The 23442-nt window shown below is 51.9% G+C and overlaps 1 protein-coding gene across 8 annotated transcripts in view; it reads left to right on the top strand.

Annotated features, from left to right (window-relative positions):
* Nucleotides 1-23442, top strand: part of Myo18a (myosin XVIIIA) — a 102801-nt gene that overhangs the window by 67683 nt on the left and 11676 nt on the right. For all 8 annotated transcript variants that reach the window (XM_090350553.1, XM_090350552.1, XM_090350554.1 and 5 more), the window contains 22 exons: nucleotides 470-656; nucleotides 950-1193; nucleotides 3962-4071; nucleotides 7958-8023; nucleotides 10819-10947; nucleotides 11576-11719; nucleotides 12392-12481; nucleotides 12599-12718; nucleotides 12907-13018; nucleotides 13386-13513; nucleotides 13823-13977; nucleotides 15688-15811; nucleotides 15897-16097; nucleotides 16582-16692; nucleotides 17181-17285; nucleotides 17564-17710; nucleotides 18205-18318; nucleotides 19633-19749; nucleotides 19957-20040; nucleotides 20453-20590; nucleotides 22222-22407; nucleotides 22637-22776. In XM_090350553.1, the coding sequence (XP_090206679.1) occupies nucleotides 470-656; nucleotides 950-1193; nucleotides 3962-4071; nucleotides 7958-8023; nucleotides 10819-10947; nucleotides 11576-11719; nucleotides 12392-12481; nucleotides 12599-12718; nucleotides 12907-13018; nucleotides 13386-13513; nucleotides 13823-13977; nucleotides 15688-15811; nucleotides 15897-16097; nucleotides 16582-16692; nucleotides 17181-17285; nucleotides 17564-17710; nucleotides 18205-18318; nucleotides 19633-19749; nucleotides 19957-20040; nucleotides 20453-20590; nucleotides 22222-22407; nucleotides 22637-22776 (2952 nt within the window). The remainder of the gene's footprint in view (nucleotides 1-469; nucleotides 657-949; nucleotides 1194-3961; nucleotides 4072-7957; nucleotides 8024-10818; nucleotides 10948-11575; nucleotides 11720-12391; nucleotides 12482-12598; nucleotides 12719-12906; nucleotides 13019-13385; nucleotides 13514-13822; nucleotides 13978-15687; nucleotides 15812-15896; nucleotides 16098-16581; nucleotides 16693-17180; nucleotides 17286-17563; nucleotides 17711-18204; nucleotides 18319-19632; nucleotides 19750-19956; nucleotides 20041-20452; nucleotides 20591-22221; nucleotides 22408-22636; nucleotides 22777-23442) is intronic.

Consider the following 23442-nt stretch of genomic DNA (forward strand, 5'->3'; position numbering starts at 1 on the left):
TCTCTGCACTTTCTTCCTCTGGAGGTGTCCCTGAGATTCTTATCAGCAAAGCAGATAGCCTCCAGTCGCTGAGCAGTAATGGCCAAGCCCATCTGGCTGTGAGGGCACTAGTTTGGCCTCTGGGAATATAGGTGGGAGACAGACATGGTTGGAGGCAACTATTTTTCAACTCAGTTACCAACCTCATGCTTTGGAGAAGGCAGAAAGAGCTTCAGAAACCTCATAGTCAAGTCCTGCACCCATAACTTACACCTGTAATCCAGCTACTCACGAGGTCTGAGGTTTGAGGCTGTCAGTTCAATGCTAGCCAGGGTAGAAAAGTCTCTGAGATTCCTATTTCCAGTTCACCAGCATAAAGCTGGAAGTGGAGCTGTGGTTCAAGTATTGAGTGGAAAAGCCAAGTAAGACGAGTACCCTTCTCCGTCTCACCGGTGTGACTCCTCTCTTCCTGTCCTCCTTGCTCCGACAGAAAGATCATCAGCAACCTGTTTCTGGGCCGGGCAGGCAGTGCCACAGTACTCTCGGGCTCTGTCGCGGGCCTAGAGGGCGGCTCACAGCTGGCACTGCGCCGGGCCACCAGCATGAGGAAGACCTTCACTACAGGCATGGCAGCCGTTAAGAAGAAGTCCTTGTGCATCCAGATTAAGCTGCAGGTGGTGAGTGTCCATCCAGGCTCCAGGTCCTGATACTCTGGATGCAACCCAGGCCATGGAGCGCCTACCCAGTGCCAACCACCTGCCTTGCCTGTTACTGATGGAGTTGCCCGGGGGTGCCCAGCCAGGCCTGGGGAGGGCAGAGTTGACCAGGCTCAGCATGTCGGGGACTGGAGACAGCAGTGCTACTCTTCATGGTTTTAGCAGGTGGCCTACCACAGGCCCAGACATGCTGAGCCTGGTCAACTCTGGGGCCATCAGAGCTCACTGAGGGGTACTCCCTTCCCCTTTGGCAGGACGCCCTTATTGACACCATCAAGAGGTCCAAGATGCACTTCGTACACTGCTTCCTGCCTGTGGCTGAGGGCTGGGCTGGGGAACCTCGATCTGCCTCCTCACGCCGAGTAAGCAGCAGCAGCGAGCTAGACCTGCCCCCAGGAGACCCCTGCGAGGCTGGGCTCCTGCAACTGGATGTGCCCCTACTCCGTGCCCAGCTCCGGGGCTCCCGAGTGCTCGATGCAATGCGCATGTACCGCCAAGGTGAGATCCCTCAACCCCTAGCACTCTTTTCCCAAAGCTGGCCCCACCCAGCCTCCCATATGGAACCTATTAGGCTGGAAGCTGCTGTTTCCTTCCTGTCTTGGGATTGGCTCTTTCCTCATGCTTTTCTCTCCCCTGGTGCTTCCTATAGGGTCTCTCCTCTTCTCTTCCAGTCCAACTCCTCTCTCTTTCCCTCCCTTCCATCATGGGGCTTGAACTCAGGGCCTGCGTACTGTCCTTGAGCTTTTTCTGTGCAAAGCTAATGCTGCACCACTTTGAGCCATTGCGCCACTTCCCATTTTGTGGTGGCTAATTTGAGATAAGAATCTCGTGAATTTTCCTGCCTAAGCTGGCTTTGAACCATGCTCTTCAGACCTCTCAGCCTTCTGAGTAGCTAGGATTACAGGCATGAGCCACAGGTGCCCGGCTCTGTTTCTCTCCAGTCTGTGGCCTCTCTCTTCTTCCTCTCCCTTCCTCATTCAAATTCTCTTCATCCCCCTTCCCTCTCCTCCCGCCCTACGTGTCATCATTTGTTCACACATCTCCCCCAAGTCCCTCACCCCTAGTATGGACAGATCGACTACCCGTGACAGCAGACTCAGTGCCCTTTCAGTTCCATCTGCCCAGGGGGATACAGGGTGTTAAATCTCTCTGAAGTACTTAAGATTCCCAGGAAAGGTCAGACAGACATTTTTATGGACCCAGCTAGAAGAGGTGACCAGAGATGCTGGTGCTTCCCATCCTCAGAGACTTTACAGCTCATTAGGTGCTGTTCTCAACTCTTCTACCACCTCATGAGGTAGAAACTACTCATCTCCAAGTAAGGAGACTGAGGCACAGAGAGATTATTTTGTGTGCCTTAAGTAGCAGAGCTGGTTTCTACTCAAGCAGACTGGCTCTAGAAGGGTTTTATTTGCCCCAAGTTAGGGGTTTCCAGGGTTCTGCTTTTATTCCACTTAGCATGAAGAGCAGGCAGGGTCCCATCCCATTCCACGGCCAGGACCCTTGAGATAACCCCATGGGCATCGTCACTTTTCCTTAGCAGCCAAAGCCAGGAAACAGGCTCTCTGCCCTGCTCTAAATAAATCATTGATCTGTCCCCACGTCTTGATATGGAGTTGGTGTTTATTATTTCAAAACCAGATTGTTACCGCTCTGAACCAAAATCAATGTGCTTTACTCAAACAAGCAGATCGATGAGGCCAGCAGCAGCGGGCCCGGTCTCCCCCACCCCCAGCCACCATCGATAGCGCTGATGATTAATTAAGATGCCAGGCATCCAGACCTGCTATCCTGGACCATCAATTTAATTGCAATTCAGATACAATCAATAGCTCACTTTGTCTTGGCCCCTCAGCGGCCCCCGCCTCCTGTTTCAATTATCAGGCACATGCATCAGCCTCATCGCCCAGTTGGAGGGTTTCCCAGAGCTGGCTAGCCTGTGTGGTAGTGCAATCCCCAGGCTGGCTATCAGCAGGCCAGGTGTGAGGTTCAGCTCTGCCTCAGCTGTAGCCTATGTGACCTCAGGCAAGCCTGTCCATCCCTTTTCTAGGCTCCAGTGTCCCTGCATGACAGATGAGGTAGATCTCTTCTAGACCCCTCTCTGCTTTGAGATTCTGTGACCCTATAGGAATGGCACTTGGGACTCTCCAACATGGACTCTGGTAAGATCAGAGTGTCTTGGGGTCACCTCCTGCTGGCCACTGCTTTGACCTTGCTCCAAGCAAGAAACTATCTCACCCTTCCCTTGGCCTCAAACTCAGAAATTCTTTAAGGAAAGAGAATTTGCTAAGGACTTTTTTTTTCCTCAGTCATTTGGTGTAAAACTCAAGGTCAGCCCTTTCTGGAAATTCTGCTTCAGGAGACAGTGGACTGGAAAGGATTTTATAGACTGCCCACCAAGTGAGTCAAGCTGCACTTTCTGCATATCTTCTCCCTGAGTCTCCATGACTACCATGTGGAATAAGTGCCTGGGCCTCTGCTTGAAGGTGAAAATAGGGCTGGGCTTGTGACTCAGTGGAGCATGTCTGTTTAGCAAGTATGAAGCCCTCAGTTTCATCTCCAGAACCAATAATTAATAATTAAGGTGAAGAAAGTGAAGCTAAGGGCTTTTAATCCCAGCTACTTGGAATGCAGAGGTAGGAAGATCACAATCTGAAGCCAGCTTGGACAAAAGCACAGAACCTCATCTAAAAACGAACTAAAGGCAGAAGTGATGAGGGTACGGCTCCAGGGGTAGAGACTAGCCCTAAGTTCAAATCCTAATGCTGCGAAACAAAACAAAAACCTTAAGGCTCTGGCTGATTGGCCAAGGCCATATGATGATGAGAGGCAGGGTCTGGATCCAAGGCCAGCCCTTACCCTCTTTTTTTTGGCTATGATTGAAGTTCCCCTGTTTTTCTTATTAGATCTTCCAGACTTTGATTTCTGCATTAGCGTAGTCATAGACTTGAATGCTAGAAAGCATCCCGGTGGTTCCCGACCTCCTAACCTTCTTTCTGGGGTCATTTGCACACGTCATTGAGTGGTTGCTCATTTCCCTTTAGAGGAGCCTGCTCCCCTTGTAACCTTCCTGCCCTGCTGTGGAACAGCTTATGGTCCTGAAGACATCTTCACTTTCCTCTGTCCTTTCTGCCCCAACCACAAGCTACTTACCCTGCAGTCCATCACGTTCATAACTCTCCATCTGGGCACTACTGGCTTTTGAGGCCTGCTGGGAGCAGGTGAAGGGCTGATGGACCAAGCACTGGGCCACTCTCTCTCTCCAGGTTACCCTGACCACATGGTGTTTTCTGAGTTCCGCCGCCGCTTCGACGTCCTGGCCCCACACCTGACCAAGAAACATGGGCGCAACTACATCGTGGTGGATGAAAAGCGGGTAGGTCTGGGTCCCCAGGCTCCCTGCGGCCCATTCACCCTTACTGAGAACTCCACGAGCAGCTGCCTTCCCTAAACCCATCTGCCCTTCCTCCCCTCGAGACAGGCTGGAGCCAGGCCCTGGTGGCTCATACCTGTAATCCTAGCTACCCAGGAGCCTGAGATCTGAGGGTCACAGCTAGAAGCCAGCCTGGGCAGGAAAGTCTGTGAGATTATTATCTCCAAATAACCAGCAAAAATCTGGAAGTAGAGGTGTGGCTCAAGTGAGAGAACACTAGCCTTGAGTGAAAAAAACCAAACACTTGCTTGGCAAGAGAGACAGTAGGCTGGTCCTTGCTGTGAGGGCCCTGCTGTCAGCCAAGCAGGTCTAGGACAGGGATATCACACTGTGACAGCGGGGTAAAGGCAGCCCAGGTCATGGACTAGAGGAACTGGAGAAGAGCCATACTGTCTTTGCAAGCTGGAGCTGAGCATATCTTCTCTGAGTGAGCTAGACACTATCCAAGAGTAAGCAGGGACAGGGCCTCCCAGGTGTTTGATGAGGGTGGGTTGTTTTGGATGCCTCACTGATGGCACCTGGGCCCCTCAGCTTTGGCCTCTGTGACAGGTTGTGGTTACTGTAGGAGGAAGCTGCCCAGGCGTGAGGCCAGCATCTCTAGGAGGCAGGCTGAAAATATAACCCCTCCTTGGTGCCAGGGGCGGGGATAAGGAGGTGGATAGGCCTCTCACCAGCCTAAGATGGTGAATTCACTGGAGAATCAATGTCTCTCTGTGATTCTAGGCTGCCATCTTGACTCTCCCCCACACCCTGCCCCACCTCGCCCCCTGCCCAGAGGCAGCTCCTCCAGGGGCCAAAGGGCTCCATGGACAAAGAAACCTTCCTTCTCTGTTGCTGGCATAAGGCCTCCGCTAGACTCTTCAGTATCTCTGACCTAAATGGAGAGGATGGTCTGGCGGGGAAACCCCACACTGTCACTCAGCCTTAACCATGTGCCTTCTCCCACTGCCCACATCACAGACCCACCTTTATGGAGGCCCTAAAGAGCTCTCCATTCTCACACCTGCCAAACCCTGGGAAACCTTATGGTAGATGCAAATGACCCACCTCAGACCCCACCTCATCCCTTCATTCCAGCCTCCCACTCTTGGCTACACGAGTGTTGCCCTGTGGATCCCTACAAATGTTTTGTGTCCAAAATCTTTCAGTCCTCACATGCCTTTCTCTGACCGTAGCATCCATCTTGTAACCCCTCAGGATACTTGCTCCTCAGAGCCAGCATGAAGACTTCTCTTTTCCTGATCTCACTTTTCTACAATTTTTTTCTGACTTCACTTCCTTTTCCATTCAGCCTGCCAGTCACTCTGTCTCCTTCACCCCTGCTTTCCTTCTTTCTCTGAGCCTCCCTTAGCACCTGCCTTGCCAAACCTCTACTCTGAAGGAATTAAGTGGCTACATTCTTTGTGTGTGTGTGTGTGTGTGTGTGTGTGTGTGTGTGTGTGTGTGTGTGTGTCTCACAGGGCTTGAACTCAGCCTGGGCGTTATCCCTGAACTCTTTAGCTCAAGGCTACCACCCTACCCTTGAGCCAAGCCCCACTTCTCATTTTCTAGAGGTTAATTGGAGATAAGTCTCAGGTCCTTTTGTACCTGGACTGGCTTTGAACCTTGATCCTCAGATCTCAGCCTCTTTAGTAGCTAGAATTACAGGCGTGAGCCACAATGCCCTGCAGTGGCTACACTCTTTATTTTGGACTTCGAAGGACTATAGGAGAAAAATCATACAACTTTGTGGACTTGAATTCCTACAAGTTCAAGGTCCTTAAACTTAGATTAGCCCCAGAGATGGCCCAGTAAGTAAACAAGCCCTATCCTTATCAGACTCTGAACCCAATTTCCTTCTCCACAAATCTCCCCACTGAACCTTCCCAGGTCATCTTCCCAGCAAATGACCTTTCCCCCAAAACTCTAATAAAATCAAGGATCCAACCTCTTTTGCCATCTTTGAACTTTTTTTTTAAATCCATTGTGGGACTTGAACTCTGGGCCTGGGCACTGTCTCTTTTGCTCCAGGCTACTGTCCTACCCCTGAGCCACAGGGATACTTCTGGTTTTCTAGAGGATAATTGGAGATAAGAGTCTCATGGTCCTTAGTGCCCAGGCTGGCTTTGAACCGTGATCCTTAGATCTCAGCCTCCTGAGTAGCTAGGATTACAGGCGTGAGCCACCACCCCCAGTGAACTGTTCTTCTGCCTCCTTCTCCCCTACCCTTCCTGTCTCAGCAGGAGCGGTATCCCTCATTCTTTCCTTCTTCTATGCCTTGGGATCCATCCCTGCTGCTTTCCCAGAGACTGTTCCAGCCATGCTAACTCGACCTCTCTTGTTATTTAGCTTCCCCTGCTTCCCTTCTTTCCATGGAAAATGTTTTCACAGATGTGCAGTTGGGAAGGAGCCTTCCATGTAGCCTCTGATGCCAGTCTCCTGCCCTAGACCATCACCAATGCTTCTCTCCTGAGCATCCCTTCTGCTGCTGTTCATGCTCCAGTTTCAGCTGCCTCATTCCCACTCTGCCACCCTGGGACGGGGCTTCCCATTCTCTTTGTGTTACCAGACCTAATGAGCACTTGTCTGTTCTTCTGTTCCTTGAATGCTAGGCAACATGTGACTTTGCTGATGGCTTCCTTATTTTTTTTTTTTGTATTTTTTTTGCATTTTTTAAATTGTAATTAGTAAAAGGGTTACATGATATTTGCCAGATAGAAGGTGCATTAATTCACATACATTGATACCCTTTCACATGTCTTGGTACCCGTTTCCCTCCCCCCCCCACCCCCCTGATGGCTTCCTTATTTCTGCAACAGTCCCTGCTGTTCTTTACTATCGCTCCTGATTCCGCTTGTCTCTGTTCTCTCTCGGAACACCTTTGCTTCCCCTCATCTCTTTAGTTAGGGTCTCTCTCTTCAACACTTGCCCATTGGCTCTATTTTCTATTCTACTCCTTCTGCTTGGGTCTCACTCCCACTCATCACTTCAATTACCACATATATATTGACTCTCAGATCAATGCCTGAGCCAAGGCCTGTCCTGAGCTCCAGGCATGCACTTCTATCTAGCTGCCTTCCAGACTTGTCCATCTGTATTCTTCTGTGCATCCAACCCAGCATGGTTAAACCAAACACGGTCTCCCACATCTGCTCTTTCTCTTGCTTTCCTTAGTTTTGAGAAGTGACCTCTACAAATTCAAGTGTGGTTGGGTTCCTCCCGGAGAGAACCCTACAGGACTCCATATACATTGGCTTCTCCCTCTTCTGTTGCACCCCCCTTGCCACTTCACTCCAGTCATTGTGGAACACTTGAGGGTCCCTCCATGTACTTTGCTCTCCTGGGCCCCAGGCGTTTTGCACCTATTGATCTCACTGCCTGAATCGCCACTGTTCCTCTTTTGTCTAGCTGATTCTTGTGTCTAAATTCTGTACTCCAAGATGTCACCAATGCTCTGATTTTAGTTTTAGGTTTCTTTTATTCTTCGCTGATAACTGGGGCTTGAACAGAGAGCCTGGGTGTTGTCCCTTAGTTTTATCACTCAAGGCTAGTGCTCTACTGTTTGAGCCCCAGTTCCACTTCCTTGTACATGCTCTGTCTGACTTAGATGCCTGCCTCTGAGCTCTTCACAATTTCACTCATTTTGCTCCCCAGCAAGGTAGTCTGTTCCTCTTATAGTTAAATACTCCTGATTCCTGGAGTCAAAAAGAAGGGAAGACACAAGAAGGGGTTATGGCATCTACTTAGAGATAATTTTTAAAAAATAATAAAGACTCGTGGGACGGGTAGGGGACAAGGACGAATCATTGTACATGGGAAGGGGTGGGATGACTGTCACCTCTCTCCTCAGGCAGTGGAAGAGCTCCTGGAGTCCTTGGACCTGGAGAAGAGCAGCTGCTGCATGGGGCTGAGCCGGGTGAGTTGCTCATTAGTGGTTGCAGTTGGCCCTGACTACCTGGTGGCCCTGGTCAGATGGCTGGTCCACCCTTCCTGTACTTGCTATTCAGTTAGATTTCAGAAGTTTCCCCAGGGCTCCAGCCCCTTTCCAGATACTCAGGGCCCTCCTTCAAAGCTGCCCCTTTCAGGACCAGGAACTGGGGTGTGGGGAGGATGATAGATGTTCAAGGTACAGCAAACTCGAATCTCTTACCCACTGGATAACTGGCTTGCCATGAATACCTATTATCAGGAGGGGATGGATTGGAAGGTGGCTCTGAACTGGACTTGAGTCCTGTGGAAAATGAGGGTACAGGAGGGCTGGGATCAGAGCAGGTGGGCTGGAGAAGCCAGTGGCTGTTGGGAGAATACCACAGAAGGCAGAGCTGTTGAAGAGTCATCTGGAGCTGTGAGGGTGGAGAACAAGCGAAAACGTGGTGAGGCTGCGCCACCATACCTGCCCACAGGCTCAACTCCTCATCTGAATGGAACGCAATACATAAAAGGCAGGCACCACCAGCCCTGGGTGCCAATGTGATACATCATTCTATGCCAAAGCAGCAGCTGAGCAGTCTTCCTCGGGCAGGGAGCTCTGCACGCTCTAGACTGAGAAACTTGGACAGGCGGTGTCTGCGTATGTGTTCCAGGGTTGAAGTGGGGGGAGGAGGAGGAGGAGGAGGCAGAGAAGGAGGTCAGGGCCTGCCTTTCTCTCAGCATACAGGGAGGGAACTCTGAGGCCCCCAGGACTGTGGGGAAGTATGAAGTAGAAGGAATGCTTGCAAGATAGACGGGTGTATTACTTGTTCTCGGTATGTGCGCATTTGGAGTCACAATCTTGGTTTCTCCTGGCCCTCCTTCTCTGTGAATCTCTTTCCCCTTTATCTCTGTGTCTTTGTGTCGTCTCAATTCTTGGCTGTGCTGATGTTAGCTGTCTCCTTTCCTTTGGATCCTCGAAGTCCCAGCTGCCCCCTGTTCCTTGCTTTCCAATTGTTTTTCCCTCTCCTTGTCTGTGTTCATTGTGGTCCATCTTTATATAATTTTCTGGTTCTGATCTTCTGCCTTTGGTTCATGTTATATCCTCTCTGGCCAACACCCACTACCTCAGGCTTGGAGGCTGCCAGCTGGTCTTTCTTGCTGAGGCTGCTTGCAGGCAGGTTCCTGCCACTCAGCATCTCCTAGTAGAGTTCCCACTCCAGTTCTTTTGTGGGCTTCTGTCCCTTTAACCTGACCACTGCTAGTTGGTACTGGAGGTAGTAATCTCCCAAGCTGGTTCCCAGACATGTCTTGGGCAGGAGCAGGCCTGTATAGGCTGGACTTTTTCCAGCCACTGTCTCAGACCCTCTGTATCTTGAATTCTACACAGCTGGTGTGCTCCAGGTGAACCTCGGGGCCCGCTGGTACTCTCAAAAAGAATAGGAGAAAGGTTCAGTGTCTGCTTTTGTCTAGTTTGGGAGAGAAAGCTCTAGGCTTGCCAGTTGTGGGTTGGGCATTGGCCGATGAGCAAGGGTTCTGTTCATGGTGCTTCAGAACAGGGTTTCCTCTCATCCCACAGGGCCCTGAGGGTTCAGAGAGGATTTAGGGAGTCTGACACTACAATTTGTATGTATGGGTACTTAGAAGAGGAAACAGCCCTGGCCTTTCACCTAATACTCAAAACTACTCTTCGAAAGAGGTTTGAGGCTTGCTGCTGTAGACTGAAGATCCTCTTTCTCCTGTTGTGTTGATGGGCTATTTTCTGCCTGGAGTTGGCATAGCCTTCTGCTGTGGTTAGATGGCTGTGGGTGCCAACAAAACATGCTTGTCTACCTCAAGGAATTGGGAGGGGTGGGGGGTGGCTTGACCATCTCTCCTTTGGTGAAATCTCAGGCTGGGAAACTGAGATTCAGGTCAGCCTTGAGAACTGAGAGATCCCAAATTTTTCTCAGCAGTAGGCTTAGCCCTCTTCCAACTCCTTCCCTACAGGATGTGTCTCTCTGTTCTCTTTCAAAGACACTAGAGTCTTCTTCTTCTTCTTTTTTTTTTTTAAACTGACTTCTCCTCACTCCTCTTACTAGGGAACTTTTAGGCCCCAGTTCCAGGCAGCAAAAGACTGAGAGGAAGGGCTGGGGGATGGGGGGGTGCCCAGCTGGCTCCTTACTCCTCTGCCCCCAGCCCCCAAACCTGTATGACAGGTCCAACTCCCGCCCACCTCACTGGCTTCTTCAGGAGAGGGTGAAACCTGGGGTGGGGGTGGGGTGTGGACATGAAAGAGGAAATCGCTGGAATGAAACTGAGCAAGAGGACAGGAGCCGGGCTGGAGTGTCCACCACCCGCATACTCCTCTCCCTCCACACACTGCTTCCTGGAGGAGACATCTCCCATCTTCCTCTTTGACTGATCTCAGGCGTCTGGAACAGTGTTTGGACCTGGTGGTGAGGTGTGGCACTGGGGGCATTGACATTATAGCTAGCAGTCCCGGCAACATCACAGTTGTTACTAAGGGGGTCTTTTCCCTGTTTGCCCCACGTGTCATCCCTTTGGCTTCCCTTCCTTTCATCTCTCTTTGAAGTTAGATTTCCTAACCTAGTTCCTCCCCATCTAAAACCTCCCATCCCAGCCTGGCTCTTCCCCTTTAACCCTGCCAGGCCTCCTCCCCTCCTCTCTTTGGCAAGCGAATTTTCAAGTTCTTCTCAAACCCCGGGCCACACTGTCTGACCTGCAGCCTCCCTGTGCCAAATGCTATCCCTCCTACCCCTGCCCAGTCTCTAGCTTTTCCCTGATTGCCTCTCCTCACAGGTGTTCTTCAGGGCGGGCACATTAGCACGACTGGAGGAGCAGCGGGACGAACAAACCAGCAGACACTTAACCCTGTTCCAAGCTGCCTGCAGAGGCTACCTCGCCCGTCAGCACTTCAAGAAGAGAAAGGTGCTGCTCTAGGGACACGCCAGCTTAGATGGGCACAGCTTGGTATCAGGAGGTTGGGGAAACACAAAGGCAGAAGTTTGTGGGGTCCTGGGTTCTCATCAGCTGGGGAGAAGAAACAGGAACCTTCTAAGGGGACCATACTGGACCAGGGTGAGGAGTATCTGGTATGCCCAAGAGAGTCATGTGGCTTAGTTGGGGGGCTGAGTGGAGGAGGGCTGGAGGGGGAGCAGAACCCAGGCAAAAGGTGGGCTCTGGATCATGGGCTGCTCCATGAAGATTAAGGAGCTGTGTCAGCGACTCCTTTTCTTATTAGCAAGTCCATAAAACAGCCAGCACTGCCGCCTCTTGTGTTTCAGCAAGATTAGGTTTTATAGCATAGCTAGGCCAGGGTGCTGGAAATAATCAGGCAGCAAATAAAGCAGAGGAAATTATTCCTAATGATGGTGGAGCGGTAAGTGCCCAGGGCAGTGCTCCCAGCGCTGCCCCTCTTCTGAGGGATGCAGGGAGTCAGGAGCAAGGTGGGACAGGAGAAGGATCTAAGAGTCAGAAGGTCAGAGACCCAGGGATTGTGTCCGGCTGGGCTTGGGGTACTAAGAGTTCTGCCATGTGCCATCTCCACCAACTGCAGATCCAGGACCTGGCCATTCGCTGTGTGCAGAAGAACATCAAGAAGAACAAAGGGGTGAAGGACTGGCCGTGGTGGAAGCTCTTTACTACTGTGCGGCCTCTCATCGAAGTACAGCTGTCAGAGGAGCAGATCCGCAGCAAAGACGTGCGTAACCTCCTGGAGCAGCCAGGTGGCCGGGGAAGGCACCCACATGGCCAGGGCACTTGCTGGCTTACCCGGGCTCCAAAATTGCTTTGAGGTTTTTTTGTTTGTGTGTTTGCTTGTTGGTTTGATCGCAGGGCCTCGTGCTTGCTAGGCAGGCGCTCTACCACTTGAGCTATGCTTTAGCCCTCCAGGAGTTCTTTTGTATAGTTCAAAGAGCTGGGATCAGTGGCTCACTTGTATAAATCTTAGCTTCCCAGGAGGCTGAGATCTGAGGATCAAGGTTCAAAGTCAGCCCAGGCAAGAAAGTCCATGAGACTCTTATCTCCAATTACCCAGCAAAAAAGCTGGAAGAGATAGAGTGGCTCAAGTGGTAGAATGCCAGCCTTGAGTGAAAGTGACAGTGCCTAGGTCTTGAGTTCAAGCCCTAGTACCTACAAGAAAACAAAAGAGCTGGGGTTCTATGCGCATAAAATAAATATCCTTCTAGAGTGCTGCTGTACTCTGAACAGCCTCCTAGGATAAAATCTCAGCTGCCTTAGTTTATGGGAAAGAGTCTAGAGACAGAAACCTTAGGAAGAGGCTATCGCCATGCCTCCCCCTTGTGTGCTGGCTGGAGCTTCATCAGGGTGCAGGCCCCTCACCTTTTCACTTTGATCTCATTGCTCCTTCCAGGAAGAGATCCAGCAGCTGAGGAGCAAGCTCGAGAAGGTGGAGAAGGAGCGGAATGAACTTCGGCTCAACAGTGACCGGCTGGAGACCAGGGTGAGTGACTCCTGGCCCTGACACACAAGTCCACTGTGGCAGAGTACCCCAGCCCACAGAGGCTGGCACAGTGAGGGAGGCACTTCAACTGGTGGTGACCCCCTCCCCCAACTGCAGATCTCTGAGCTGACATCGGAGCTGACAGATGAACGTAACACAGGAGAGTCTGCCTCCCAGCTGCTGGATGCAGAGACCGCAGAGAGACTGCGAGCCGAGAAAGAGATGAAGGAATTGCAGGTAAGGACAAGGCCAGGGTAAGGACTGCAGGCAGGTGGCTGCCATAGTCTGCTTCCCCAGGGCCGCTTGGTATCTTCTGCACTAGTTCAGCTTCCCTGTGTGTCCTGGGTAAGCATGTGCTCACTGTGATACCGGACACAGTGGTGGTGAGGGTCACAGAACCATACCTCACAACCCCTTTCCTGTAGACCCAGTATGATGCACTGAAAAAACAAATGGAGGTGATGGAAATGGAGGTGATGGAGGCCCGGCTCATCCGGGCAGCGGAGATCAACGGGGAAGTAGATGATGATGACACAGGTAGGTCTGAGATGAAGTGAGGCTGTGTCCTGAACAGCAAGCACTAATGCTCTTCCCTGGGTAGGCCCGATGCCCATCTCTGTCCAGACCTGCTCCCCGCTGTGGGCTATCATAAGACTAAGGTAAAATAAATAGATGAGAACCCTGAAGGACAAGTGCAGGGAATTAACAACCACAGTAATGACAGCATCTGAGGGCCACCTGTCCCCACATCACCCCCTTTAAGTCTTCCTTCCGCTAGTGACTCCTTCCATCCTAGAGAAAGGCCATCATTCCAGCAAACCACATAGTCCATCTGGTTGGCTGTATCTTCTGCTCTGTCTTGGGGACTGTCAGCACCTTTGTTATCTTCCCCTCCACCCTGTAGGAGGTGAGTGGCGGCTGAAGTATGAGCGAGCCGTGAGAGAGGTGGACTTCACCAAGAAGCGGCTCCAGCAGGAGTTGGAAGACAAGCTTGAGGTGGAGCAGCAGAGCAAGAGGCAGCTGGAGAGGCGGGTGAGGCTGGCCAGATTGCTGAGGCCTGGGTCTGGAGGGTTTGGAGCCTCTATGCCATGTGTTGGCTCTGTAAATGGCTACAGGCCAGGTGAGCGCTAGAAAGAACAGGGAAGGTTTCTGTCTTCACCTGTTCTATGATGCTCAAACTAAGTAGAACATCATCATTTAGGTTCCCAGGATGGCCCTGACCCCATCCCTCATCCTGGTTCTTCCTGTTACCTACTCAGCTCCCTCACCTCACGTCTGCTGAAGAAGAGTTTTCTGGGGCCATCAATGGCTGCTGACCTTGTTCCCAATCTTGACCTCTAGCTTGTTGACCTGCAAGCAGATAGTGATGAGAGTCAGCGAGCACTACAACAGCTGAAGAAGAAATGCCAGCGGCTCACAGCTGAGCTACAGGACACCAAGCTGCATCTGGAGGGCCAGCAGGTCCGAAACCATGAACTAGAGAAAAAACAAAGGAGGTAGGTAGCTCTGCTCTGGGTTCTGAGAGCTCTAGAGGAATCACAGGTCAGGTTCCCTCCTCCCTCCACACATGTAGGAAGGGATGATCTACATGTGACCAGGAACCCTACCTGCACGGACATTGGTTCTGGCACGTGAAGGAATCTCCTTCCTGAAGCCTCCAGAGAGAACTCAGACTGGGTCTCCACTGCAGGCCTGCTCAGGCTTTTGCCAAAATGTACCTTCCCCTATGTGTACCAGTTGCAGGCCTGGTAAGGATGGGCTTTAGCCAAGCCCTGTCCAGAAATGTCTGTGTCTCCACCTCTGCCCCTTCCCCTACCCCTTGTCCTCAGCCAGCCCCTGCCTGTGTAGTTCACACTTGTTTCAGCTACACAAACACACTCCTGACTAATGTCATTAAACTACCGTGCCACTTCCATCTCATTATGGTAATGACACAAAGGAGGGGGGCAGCCCTCACAGGAGAAAATCCAATCTAAATTAATTTCCCTGGCTGTGGATGGGAGTGGGATGCCTTTATTAGTGGCACTGAGGAGCCCACATACCCTGGGAACAGCAGGGTGCCCTAGGGAGCGGGGAACAGTGCCCATTTCTGCTCAGCAGGGAAGGGCTCCTGGTAGGGATATCAGTTCCCTTTGTGAATGGTAACCCTACTCTGTGACCTTGGGAGTGAGCGGGCCTGAGAGGAACCCCCACTCCTCCCAGTGAGCCAGATTATCCTGGGCTTCCCTGCCTCCCTGCATCCCTCTCCTCTGGGCACTATTCTGAGAAGCAGAAAGATTTTTCTCTCTCTGCCCCCAGCACATGGGGATCTACTTCTGTTGTTTTACCCCACTTTGCCCTTTTGTCCAAAGGCTGGTATCCTTAGCAGGACCCCCCACACACACATTTTCTGAGCACCCCAATGACAGTGCCAGCTCAGCCTAGATACCATGTTAGCATATTCCCTGCTGGGCAACTTATTAGGTTTCAGCTGCCTGGAGTTTTCTTACTTTTTTTCTAATGTGGAGTTGGGAGGGGGGCTGTTCAGTTTCCACAGGAACCTGATTAGCTATTCAGGGAAGGTGTTAAGAGGGATTTCAGCAATATGCTCCTTACTTAGAATCATTGGGCAGGAAATGGAGGCTGGGATGTGGAGGAGTGAAGAAGAAGGCTCCCAACAGTGTACCTATTGGGGCATTCTGCCAATGGAACCTAGTGGGAATGCTGGCTTCCAGCATGGCATGGGGTGGGGGTCATGGTGGTCACGTGGGTACTACTAAGGCAGAGGCAGAGGAGGAGCAAGCTGCTCCACCTATGGATGCTGATTTGGAGGACATTCATTGCTACCCATCCCCATGTCCACTCTGTGCTCATTCCTCCCAACCCCCACCCCTTTCTTTGATCTGCTAAATGAGAGAATGTGGAGACTTACTTCCTGAGGAGTTCGTCTTGTTCCTAGGAGCAGAGTGTGGCTCTCAGAATCCTACTTGAAAGACTGGCTCAATGAAATGCCCCAGCCCAGGCCTAACTGCTTAGTAGGGCCTCAGGAGTCTGATCTGTAATCCCCAGATGTCCCATTCCCTGCCTCATGTCACCCCGGTCCCAAGTTACAGCAGCATACTCCTCCACTATGTCTCAGCCTTATCCATGGTACCACTTCCTGTGTGCTGGGTCCTGGGGACTCAGACTCTGCCTGTATCTGAGGATGCCACTGTGCTCCTTTACAGGTTTGACAGTGAGCTCTCACAGGCTCATGAGGAGACGCAGCGGGAGAAGCTGCAGCGGGAGAAGCTGCAGCGAGAGAAGGACATGCTCCTGGCTGAGGCTTTTAGTCTGAAGCAGCAACTAGAGGTATGTGGGGCCATCCACTTTCTGTGCCCTGTCCCTTCCACACACTGGGGACAACCACACAACAGCCTTTATTCTCTCACTCCAGGAAAAAGACATGGACATTGCTGGTTTCACCCAGAAGGTTGTCTCACTAGAGGCTGAACTGCAGGACATTTCTTCCCAAGAGACTAAGGATGAAGCTTCTCTAGCGAAAGTCAAGAAGCAACTCCGGGACCTGGAAGCTAAGGTCAAAGATCAGGAAGAAGAGCTGGACGAGCAGGCGGGGACCATCCAGATGCTGGAACAGGTGATGGAGGCTTGGATAAGGGAGGGAGGAGGCACAGCTGGAAACATTGCCAACCCCACCACTCATCCAGGGTGTAGACTAGGAGATAGTCATTCACTCATGTATCAGAGACTCTGATACATGGCAGCCAGTTTGGAGATAACTGGGCTTTCCTCCAGCTTTTACAAGTCTTGGTTGAGCTGTAGTGGTTGAGGGAGGGGTGGTCAGAAAGCCAAGAGTATACTCAGCCTGTACCGAGCCACCAAGTCATTTCAGGGGACTGGAGCCTGCAGGTCCAGGAGGAAAGCTGCAGGACTGTGCCCACACTCTAATACCTAATAAAGGAATGCAGTTTCTTTGAACATGTCTGCAGCCAGGGAGCAAGGTGCAAGTAAGCCAAGGAACTGGCAGTGGAGATGTGCTGGCACCCAAGCCTGGGAGGGTTGCACACTGGGGCATGGCCCAGCTGGGAAAGGAGCCCAGAACCTACTCCCAACTCTTCCAGACCAAGCTGCGTCTTGAGATGGAGATGGAGAGGATGAGGCAGACCCATTCCAAGGAGATGGAGAGTCGAGATGAGGAAGTAGAGGAAGCTCGGCAGTCATGTCAGAAGAAGGTATGACATCTAGAAACTTACCTGTCTGATCTGAGCCATTGTCACCGCTTTAAAGTGAGAAGCGTCGTTTCCCTACCTCAACCACCCCATCTTCCATTGCCAGTCTGGATAAGGAATCTCCTCCCTGGACCCTTACCTAGGCTGAGCTGTGTCCCTAAGAGTTTGAACTCTTGAGGAACCTTTGCTTTGTGCCCTTTGTGCCAAGTTGCAGCCTCCTCTGTACTCATCTGGGTTGCTCTGGGACTACAGAGGTGCCCGCTCTGTGTGAGGTCTACTGTGGATGGGGTACCCCCTGTGTGGCCTGCCATCCCCCTCCTGCTTCCAGCTGCTATGAAACTTTAGGAACCTACAATCTGAGCTCTGACCTAGAGTCACCTGCGCTCAACTCTGCCCCACTGTTTTTCCTGGGATAAGAGACCTTTCAGGGGAGGGGACTGCCTGTTCTTGGATTAAAGGGACAATGAGCCTCTGTCTCCATGGCACACCAGTTAAAACAGATGGAGGTGCAGCTCGAGGAAGAGTATGAGGACAAGCAGAAGGCGCTGCGGGAGAAACGGGAGCTAGAGAGCAAGCTTACCACGCTCAGTGACCAGGTATGTGGGGCTACTCTGCTGCCTGGGCCTGCCAGCTACCTGCTCCACCCGCCTGAGGATGGTCTGGGAGACAGAAAGCTGGGAATATAGCACCCACTATTTACACTGTGGAATGGGCAGGGCACACCACACATTGACATTGACATGCCCAGGCCACTCTCGGCTGGCAGGAACCCAACATGTCTAGTGTCCTTGTTTGTCTAGGGGAGTCTGAGGATGAGGGCAGGGTGAGAGATGGGTTCAGGGAAGACAAGACTCCACTGCTGTTGTCCACCCAGGTGAACCAACGGGACTTTGAGTCAGAGAAACGGCTGCGGAAAGACCTGAAGCGCACCAAGGCCCTACTGGCAGATGCCCAGATCATGCTGGACCACCTGAAGAACAATGCCCCCAGCAAGAGGGAGATTGCCCAACTGAAGAACCAGGTATGTTCGCCCAGAAAATCTAGGACAAGGGAGCTGGTTTGTTTCTCTCACTGGCTCTTTTTGTACTAGTATTGGAGCTTGAATTCAGGGCCTCAAGATCTCACTTAGCTTTTACACTCAAGCCTTGCACTCTCCCACTTGAGCCACAGCCCCACTTCTCACTGGCTCTTGAGTCCTTGAAAAAACGGTGACAGGAAAGTAGGGAGAAGCCACTTACATCAGGCAAATTGCCAGAGGTCTGTGGAGGCTGTATGGCCTGATTGCCAAGACCCATGGCAGTGGAGACGGGGCCTTGCACCCACCATCGCTGCCACTAGAGCAGAAGCTGGTGTATACACTACCTCCTGGCTTCTTCCCTGGGTCTAAAAATGGAAGAAGGAAGAGGAGGAGGAGAGCATCTGTGTCCCTTCTCCCCGGAAAGCACCTTGCACAGCCCTTCCGCCCCAGAGAGTGGCTCATGTCTCTCCCTGGGGGTGGGGTGGCTCTGTGTCCAGCTGGAGGAGTCAGAATTCACCTGTGCAGCAGCTGTAAAAGCACGGAAAGCAATGGAGGTAGAGATTGAAGACCTGCACCTGCAGATTGACGACATCTCCAAGGCCAAGACAGCGGTAAGACACCAGGGTATGCAGAGCAGGGCTGGGGTCAAGATGCTGCTGTCTTCACCCCAGACAGGACCCTTGAAGCTGGGGCTTTCTTTAGAACAGTGGCCTCTCCCCACTCAGAGCAGAGGCTTTGAGAGCAGGGCTAGCCAGAACCCATCTCCCTGTTTAGTCACCTGCCTGCAGGAGCTTGGCTGCAGGCCCCAGCACCATAAATAAAAGCAGCTAATGTGGCCGAGGGATGTAAACAGGTGCCTCGAGATTAGCAGAAGCACCAATGAGAGGATGCCGTGGTTTGGCTTCCCTCCCCTCCTCCTGCCCAGCCCACTGACAAGCCCAAGCGGCAGCTAATTAGAGTTCTTATTTAATGCCTCCCTTTTAATTCTCCACCTCTCCCACGGCCATCCATCGGCACAGAATTCGCTACTGGGATGTGGCCACCTGTCCCTCCGTGGGGTCTGGAGTAGGGCAGGGGAGGAGGCTGGGTTTGGCCATTGGCCTTATGGCCCCCTAGCTAGTCACTGTGCTGCTGAGAGATGCCAATCTCACAGGCTTGATTTATCTTTGTGACATTTGTGCTCTTCAGCGGTTTTCAGGTGAGTAATTCAAATTCCTTAATTGTGTTAAAAAAGGCTGTTATAAAATTACCATTTTATTTAAATCTGAGTTAATAAATTTCTTGGCGGAGGCTTCTCCAGCTCCCCACAGCCCAGTAACAAGATGGATGGGACAGAGAAGGAGCCAACGCAGTCATTTTGGTTTGGAATTACAGGCTAATAGATTCATTCATTTCCTGAAGCTGCTGGTGCCTGTCTCTTCCCCTCCCCCCCCCAGGAGTGGACTGGTGGTGGGGGCTGAATAGCCCAGGGGCGGGAGATCCCAAGGGAAATGAAATCCAAGCCAAGGGGTGTCACCAACTTGAGGAGTCCTTCCCTGAGATCTGAAGTGGGCAGAATACAAGCAGGTCAGGGCCTAGGCTGATGTGCCAGGATGACAGGTCATTTGCTCTGGGCAGAATTCCTCTGCCTTCTCATTAGCCTCAGAAGAGCTGCCAGAAAGCAGCTGTCATTTGTTCAGAAGCCCAGGATCTGCCTGTCCTGCAGTCAGCCCTCACCCCCTGGCCAGAACATGTCAGCAGCTCCTCCAGCATCACTGGTTCTGAAACCCACTCCAGTGGGTAGGCCCAGACCATTATCACCTCCCCACCCTACTCCACCCCTATCTAGAGGAGGTAACACAGGGCAGATTTGAGCTTACCACCTGGGGCCTTAGGCACCCCAGGCCTGATGTGATGCCTTCTAATCTGTCTCTGCCTCTATCCAGCTGGAGGAGCAGCTGAGCCGCCTTCAGCGGGAGAAAAATGAGATCCAGAACCGACTGGAAGAAGATCAGGAGGACATGAATGAGCTGATGAAAAAGCACAAGGCTGCTGTGGCTCAGGTACTTTGGCAAGGAGTGGCCTAGCACCCTGCATTGTCACTACCCTCTGAGTCACTTTGGAGGTCCCCAGCACAGCCACTGCTTTGAGGAGCCATAGCTTGGACTCCTGGGTGTCCTCACCCTCAGTGTGGGAGGGCAGTGTTTACAGACCCCTTGGATCTGGGTTTAGGGGGATCTTGAGTTCCATACTCCTACCCCTTTCTCCAGGCTTCCCGGGACCTGGCACAGATGAATGATCTCCAAGCTCAGCTAGAAGAAACAAACAAGGAGAAGCAAGAAGTGCAGGAGAAGGTAGGCTCCAGGGGCTCCCTTGAGAGATGTTTTGGGGTCACTGGGGTCACTAAGCTCACAGTACAAGAGGCACTTGTCCATGTCATCAGTAAACCTCAAAGCAGTATAAACTGGTAGAGCTAGGCTTCAAACCACATCGTCATAGCAGGTATTTTGGCTTCAGCCGCCTCATTTCACATTCCTATTCTCTCTCTGGTCCTTAGCATTTTTATTTGTCTCTGAAGGGCAAGATCTGTGCCAAGTACTGGGGCAGGTGGAGGATGCCTCTGGCTCCGAGCCCCTCCCTCCAGCCTCCTCTATGTATCCTTCCCTGCCTCAGCCTTTTGGTCTCCATGGTGATGTTGCCTGCCCCAGACTGTCCCCTCCCTTTCTGGGCTCAGTTCTTTTCTTCTCCCACTCCCCACAACCCCAGCTCCAAGCCCTTCAGAGCCAAGTGGAGTTCCTGGAGCAGTCCATGGTGGACAAATCCCTGGTGAGCAGGCAAGAAGCAAAGATCCGGGAGCTGGAAACACGCCTAGAGTTTGAAAAGACCCAAGTGAAGCGGCTGGAGGTGGGTTTGGCTTTCTCCCTGTCCACTTGCAAGCAGGGAAAAAAATGCCCCAGCAACTGGAACCACGCATGCTCTGCAGGGTTGTACAGGCCAGGGACACTCCTCAGAGGCCTCTGCCAAGCTGCTAGGCCAGCTGACAGGGTGAGGGCTCCCCTCCCACCCGCCTGGCCTGCTCTCAGGGCACAGCGGAGCCTGCCTGCTTTGCATTCTGTTTCCGTGCTTGCTTTCTGCCAAGGGACCAGAGCAGCTTAGCTTTTCGTCTTCATATTTTCCTCTGCCACAAGCTCCCCCCAGCCCCGCCTATGCCTGTCCCTCCATTCGCTCTCTGGCAGGGTCATAAATATGCAGCGGATGGCGCCACTGCTCCAAGGGTTGAAGCCTGTTCTCATCGCAATGCTTGCTCCTCCTCTCCCCTTCCCTTTTGCTCTCTTTTTTCCCTTCTTTCTTTCCACCCATCCCAGATCTGCTTTTTCTCCACCTCCATTTTTCCTTATTATTCTGTTCTTTCTTTGCCTTTTGTACTCTTTATCTCCCCATCCTCATCCTTCCTCTTTCTCACGCTCTACCTATGTCTTTTTTTTGTTTCCTTCTTATTCCTCTTTTCCTTTTATTTTGCATTCCTTTAACCTTTTTGAAATTTCTTGGCCCATTGATCCCTCCATCTTCGAATAGAATCTCTATATTCCAGTACTCAGTCCAAGGCCAGAATTTTTCAGCCTTCTCTGGCTAGCTGAGGGGAACGGAAGAGAAAAGCAGTAGAATTATCTCTCTGGTTTATAACCTCGACATAGGAAGGGACTATGGCTGGACCTCTGAAGACAGGGTGTTAGTCTTCATGAGAGCTAGAGAGAATGAGAGGAAACCTAATAGTTCATTTTGTGTCCCCCACAGCTCTAAGACAATTGGTATTATTTTAATCCCCACCTCATATCCTGGAAAAAAATTACATTGGTTGCTTTAAGTTCCCTTCTGCTCAGAAACACAATATTGTGGTTTAGAATCATAACGGATTAAAAAACCAATGGTCCTTAGTGACCATGGACCCTGGGCCTGTCCCACTGGAAACAGAGGCTAAGGGCAATCAGCTGGAGAACCGTACTCTGCTCCTGGCAGTAGGTCATTTCTTGCTCAGCATCCTAATGGCCTGGCTCTCCAAATTTCTGGAGAAAGAGAGATCCATGGGACTAAGAGAGGTAGCCCTGTGCTTGGATCTGATGGTGGTTTGGTCTTCCTAATCAGCACTTCATAAACCCAATTATCTCTCAGCACAGCAGCTAGCTTTGGGGGAACTTGGGTTCAGAGTCTGAGAGAAATCCTGCTTACCATGGAGACACCTACATGACAGTCCTGGACTCTGCCCAGAGCCTCCCTCAGTCTTGGCATTGATAATAATGACCATAGCCCTTCCTTTCCCCAGTGCCATAACACTCACACTTGTCAGAAGACCGGTGGACACAGGTGTTATTCCCCCTGGTGTTCTAGAAAAGCAAAGGACATCCCCCTCCCCTGCCAGTGGTTTTAGTTGACTGTCCAAGTAGTTGAGTTGGGGAGCCAGAGTCTACTGAGCTGAAGCCCTGCCAAACCTTGTTTTCCTGGCTGATCTTTCTCCCCGGCCCCACCTGCCCACCCAGGGCCTGGCCAGCCGGCTCAAGGAAAACATGGAGAAGCTGACTGAGGAGCGGGATCAGCGCACCGCAGCTGAGAACCGGGAGAAAGAACAGAACAAGAGGCTACAGAGGCAGCTCCGAGACACCAAGGAGGAGATGGGCGAGCTTGCCAGAAAGGAGGCTGAGGCGAGCCGCAAGAAGCATGAACTGGTAGTGCCTCCCACTACTTCTCTTGGGCCTCAAGTTGGGGGAGGGGGTGGGGGCCCTGATTAGTACTTAAGGGCATATGGGGTGGAGGGCAAGATAGCCCAGAGGACATACTGGAGAGCCAAGAGTGGCCCTGAAGCCTTCTGCCCAGATGGGAAAGACTTGCATACTCCCCTGGAGCAGCTTGGGTAGAGTGACCCTTCTGTGTACTGAACTGCCCACCTCCTCCTAGGAGATGGACCTGGAGAGTTTAGAGGCTGCTAACCAAAGCCTGCAGGCTGACCTAAAGCTAGCATTCAAGCGCATTGGGGACCTGCAGGCTGCCATTGAGGATGAGATGGAGAGCGATGAGAACGAGGACCTCATCAACAGGTAAGGGACAGCCTCGGCCATCTTTTACCTAACACAAAGGCCCTTTGAACCACTGTTGAACCAAGCCCCAGGAGACAGACCTCTGCCTCCATATCAGTGAACCACCAACCACTCTGCCTCTCACTGTGTGACTATGGCCTGGACCCTGGCCTGAGATTTGAAATTGGCTCAGATGCTGGGGACATAGCACCCTCCCCCCCCTCCTCTTCCCTTTCTCAAGCTCCCAAGGACCTGGCTCTCTAGCTCTGGCTGCTCAAGATGAGTTATTCCCCCATTTAGCTGCATTTCCGATGGTGCCTACCCCACTCTGGGGAGAGCAGAGATTTAAAGGCTGCGGTGCCTTGTTACTGTGCCAGAGATTTTTCTCATAAAACCCACCCAGGGAATGGTTTAGATGAGAAAGAGGTGGCTGGGGGGAGTGGGGTGGGGGGAGAGATAGATATTTGTAGTTCTCAGCTAAGGAGAAAGTTACCAAGCAAGAACAGCATCACAGAGATGAGGTGAGACCACAGAGAAGCCCTTGATGATACACCCTGAGCCAGACTCAGATCTGCCCCCTTCCTTCCTCAAGGCCAAGCCAGGCCCAGGGCATCCCAAAAAGCCTGCTCCTTTGAGGAGGGACGCAAATGTCAGGGGTTGCCCAATCTAGCTCTGAATACACTGCCA

This window comes from Megascapheus bottae, chromosome 17 (genome assembly GCF_031878675.1).
Source record: "Megascapheus bottae isolate mThoBot1 chromosome 17, mThoBot2.hap1, whole genome shotgun sequence".
Classification (NCBI taxonomy): Eukaryota; Metazoa; Chordata; class Mammalia; order Rodentia; family Geomyidae; genus Megascapheus; species Megascapheus bottae.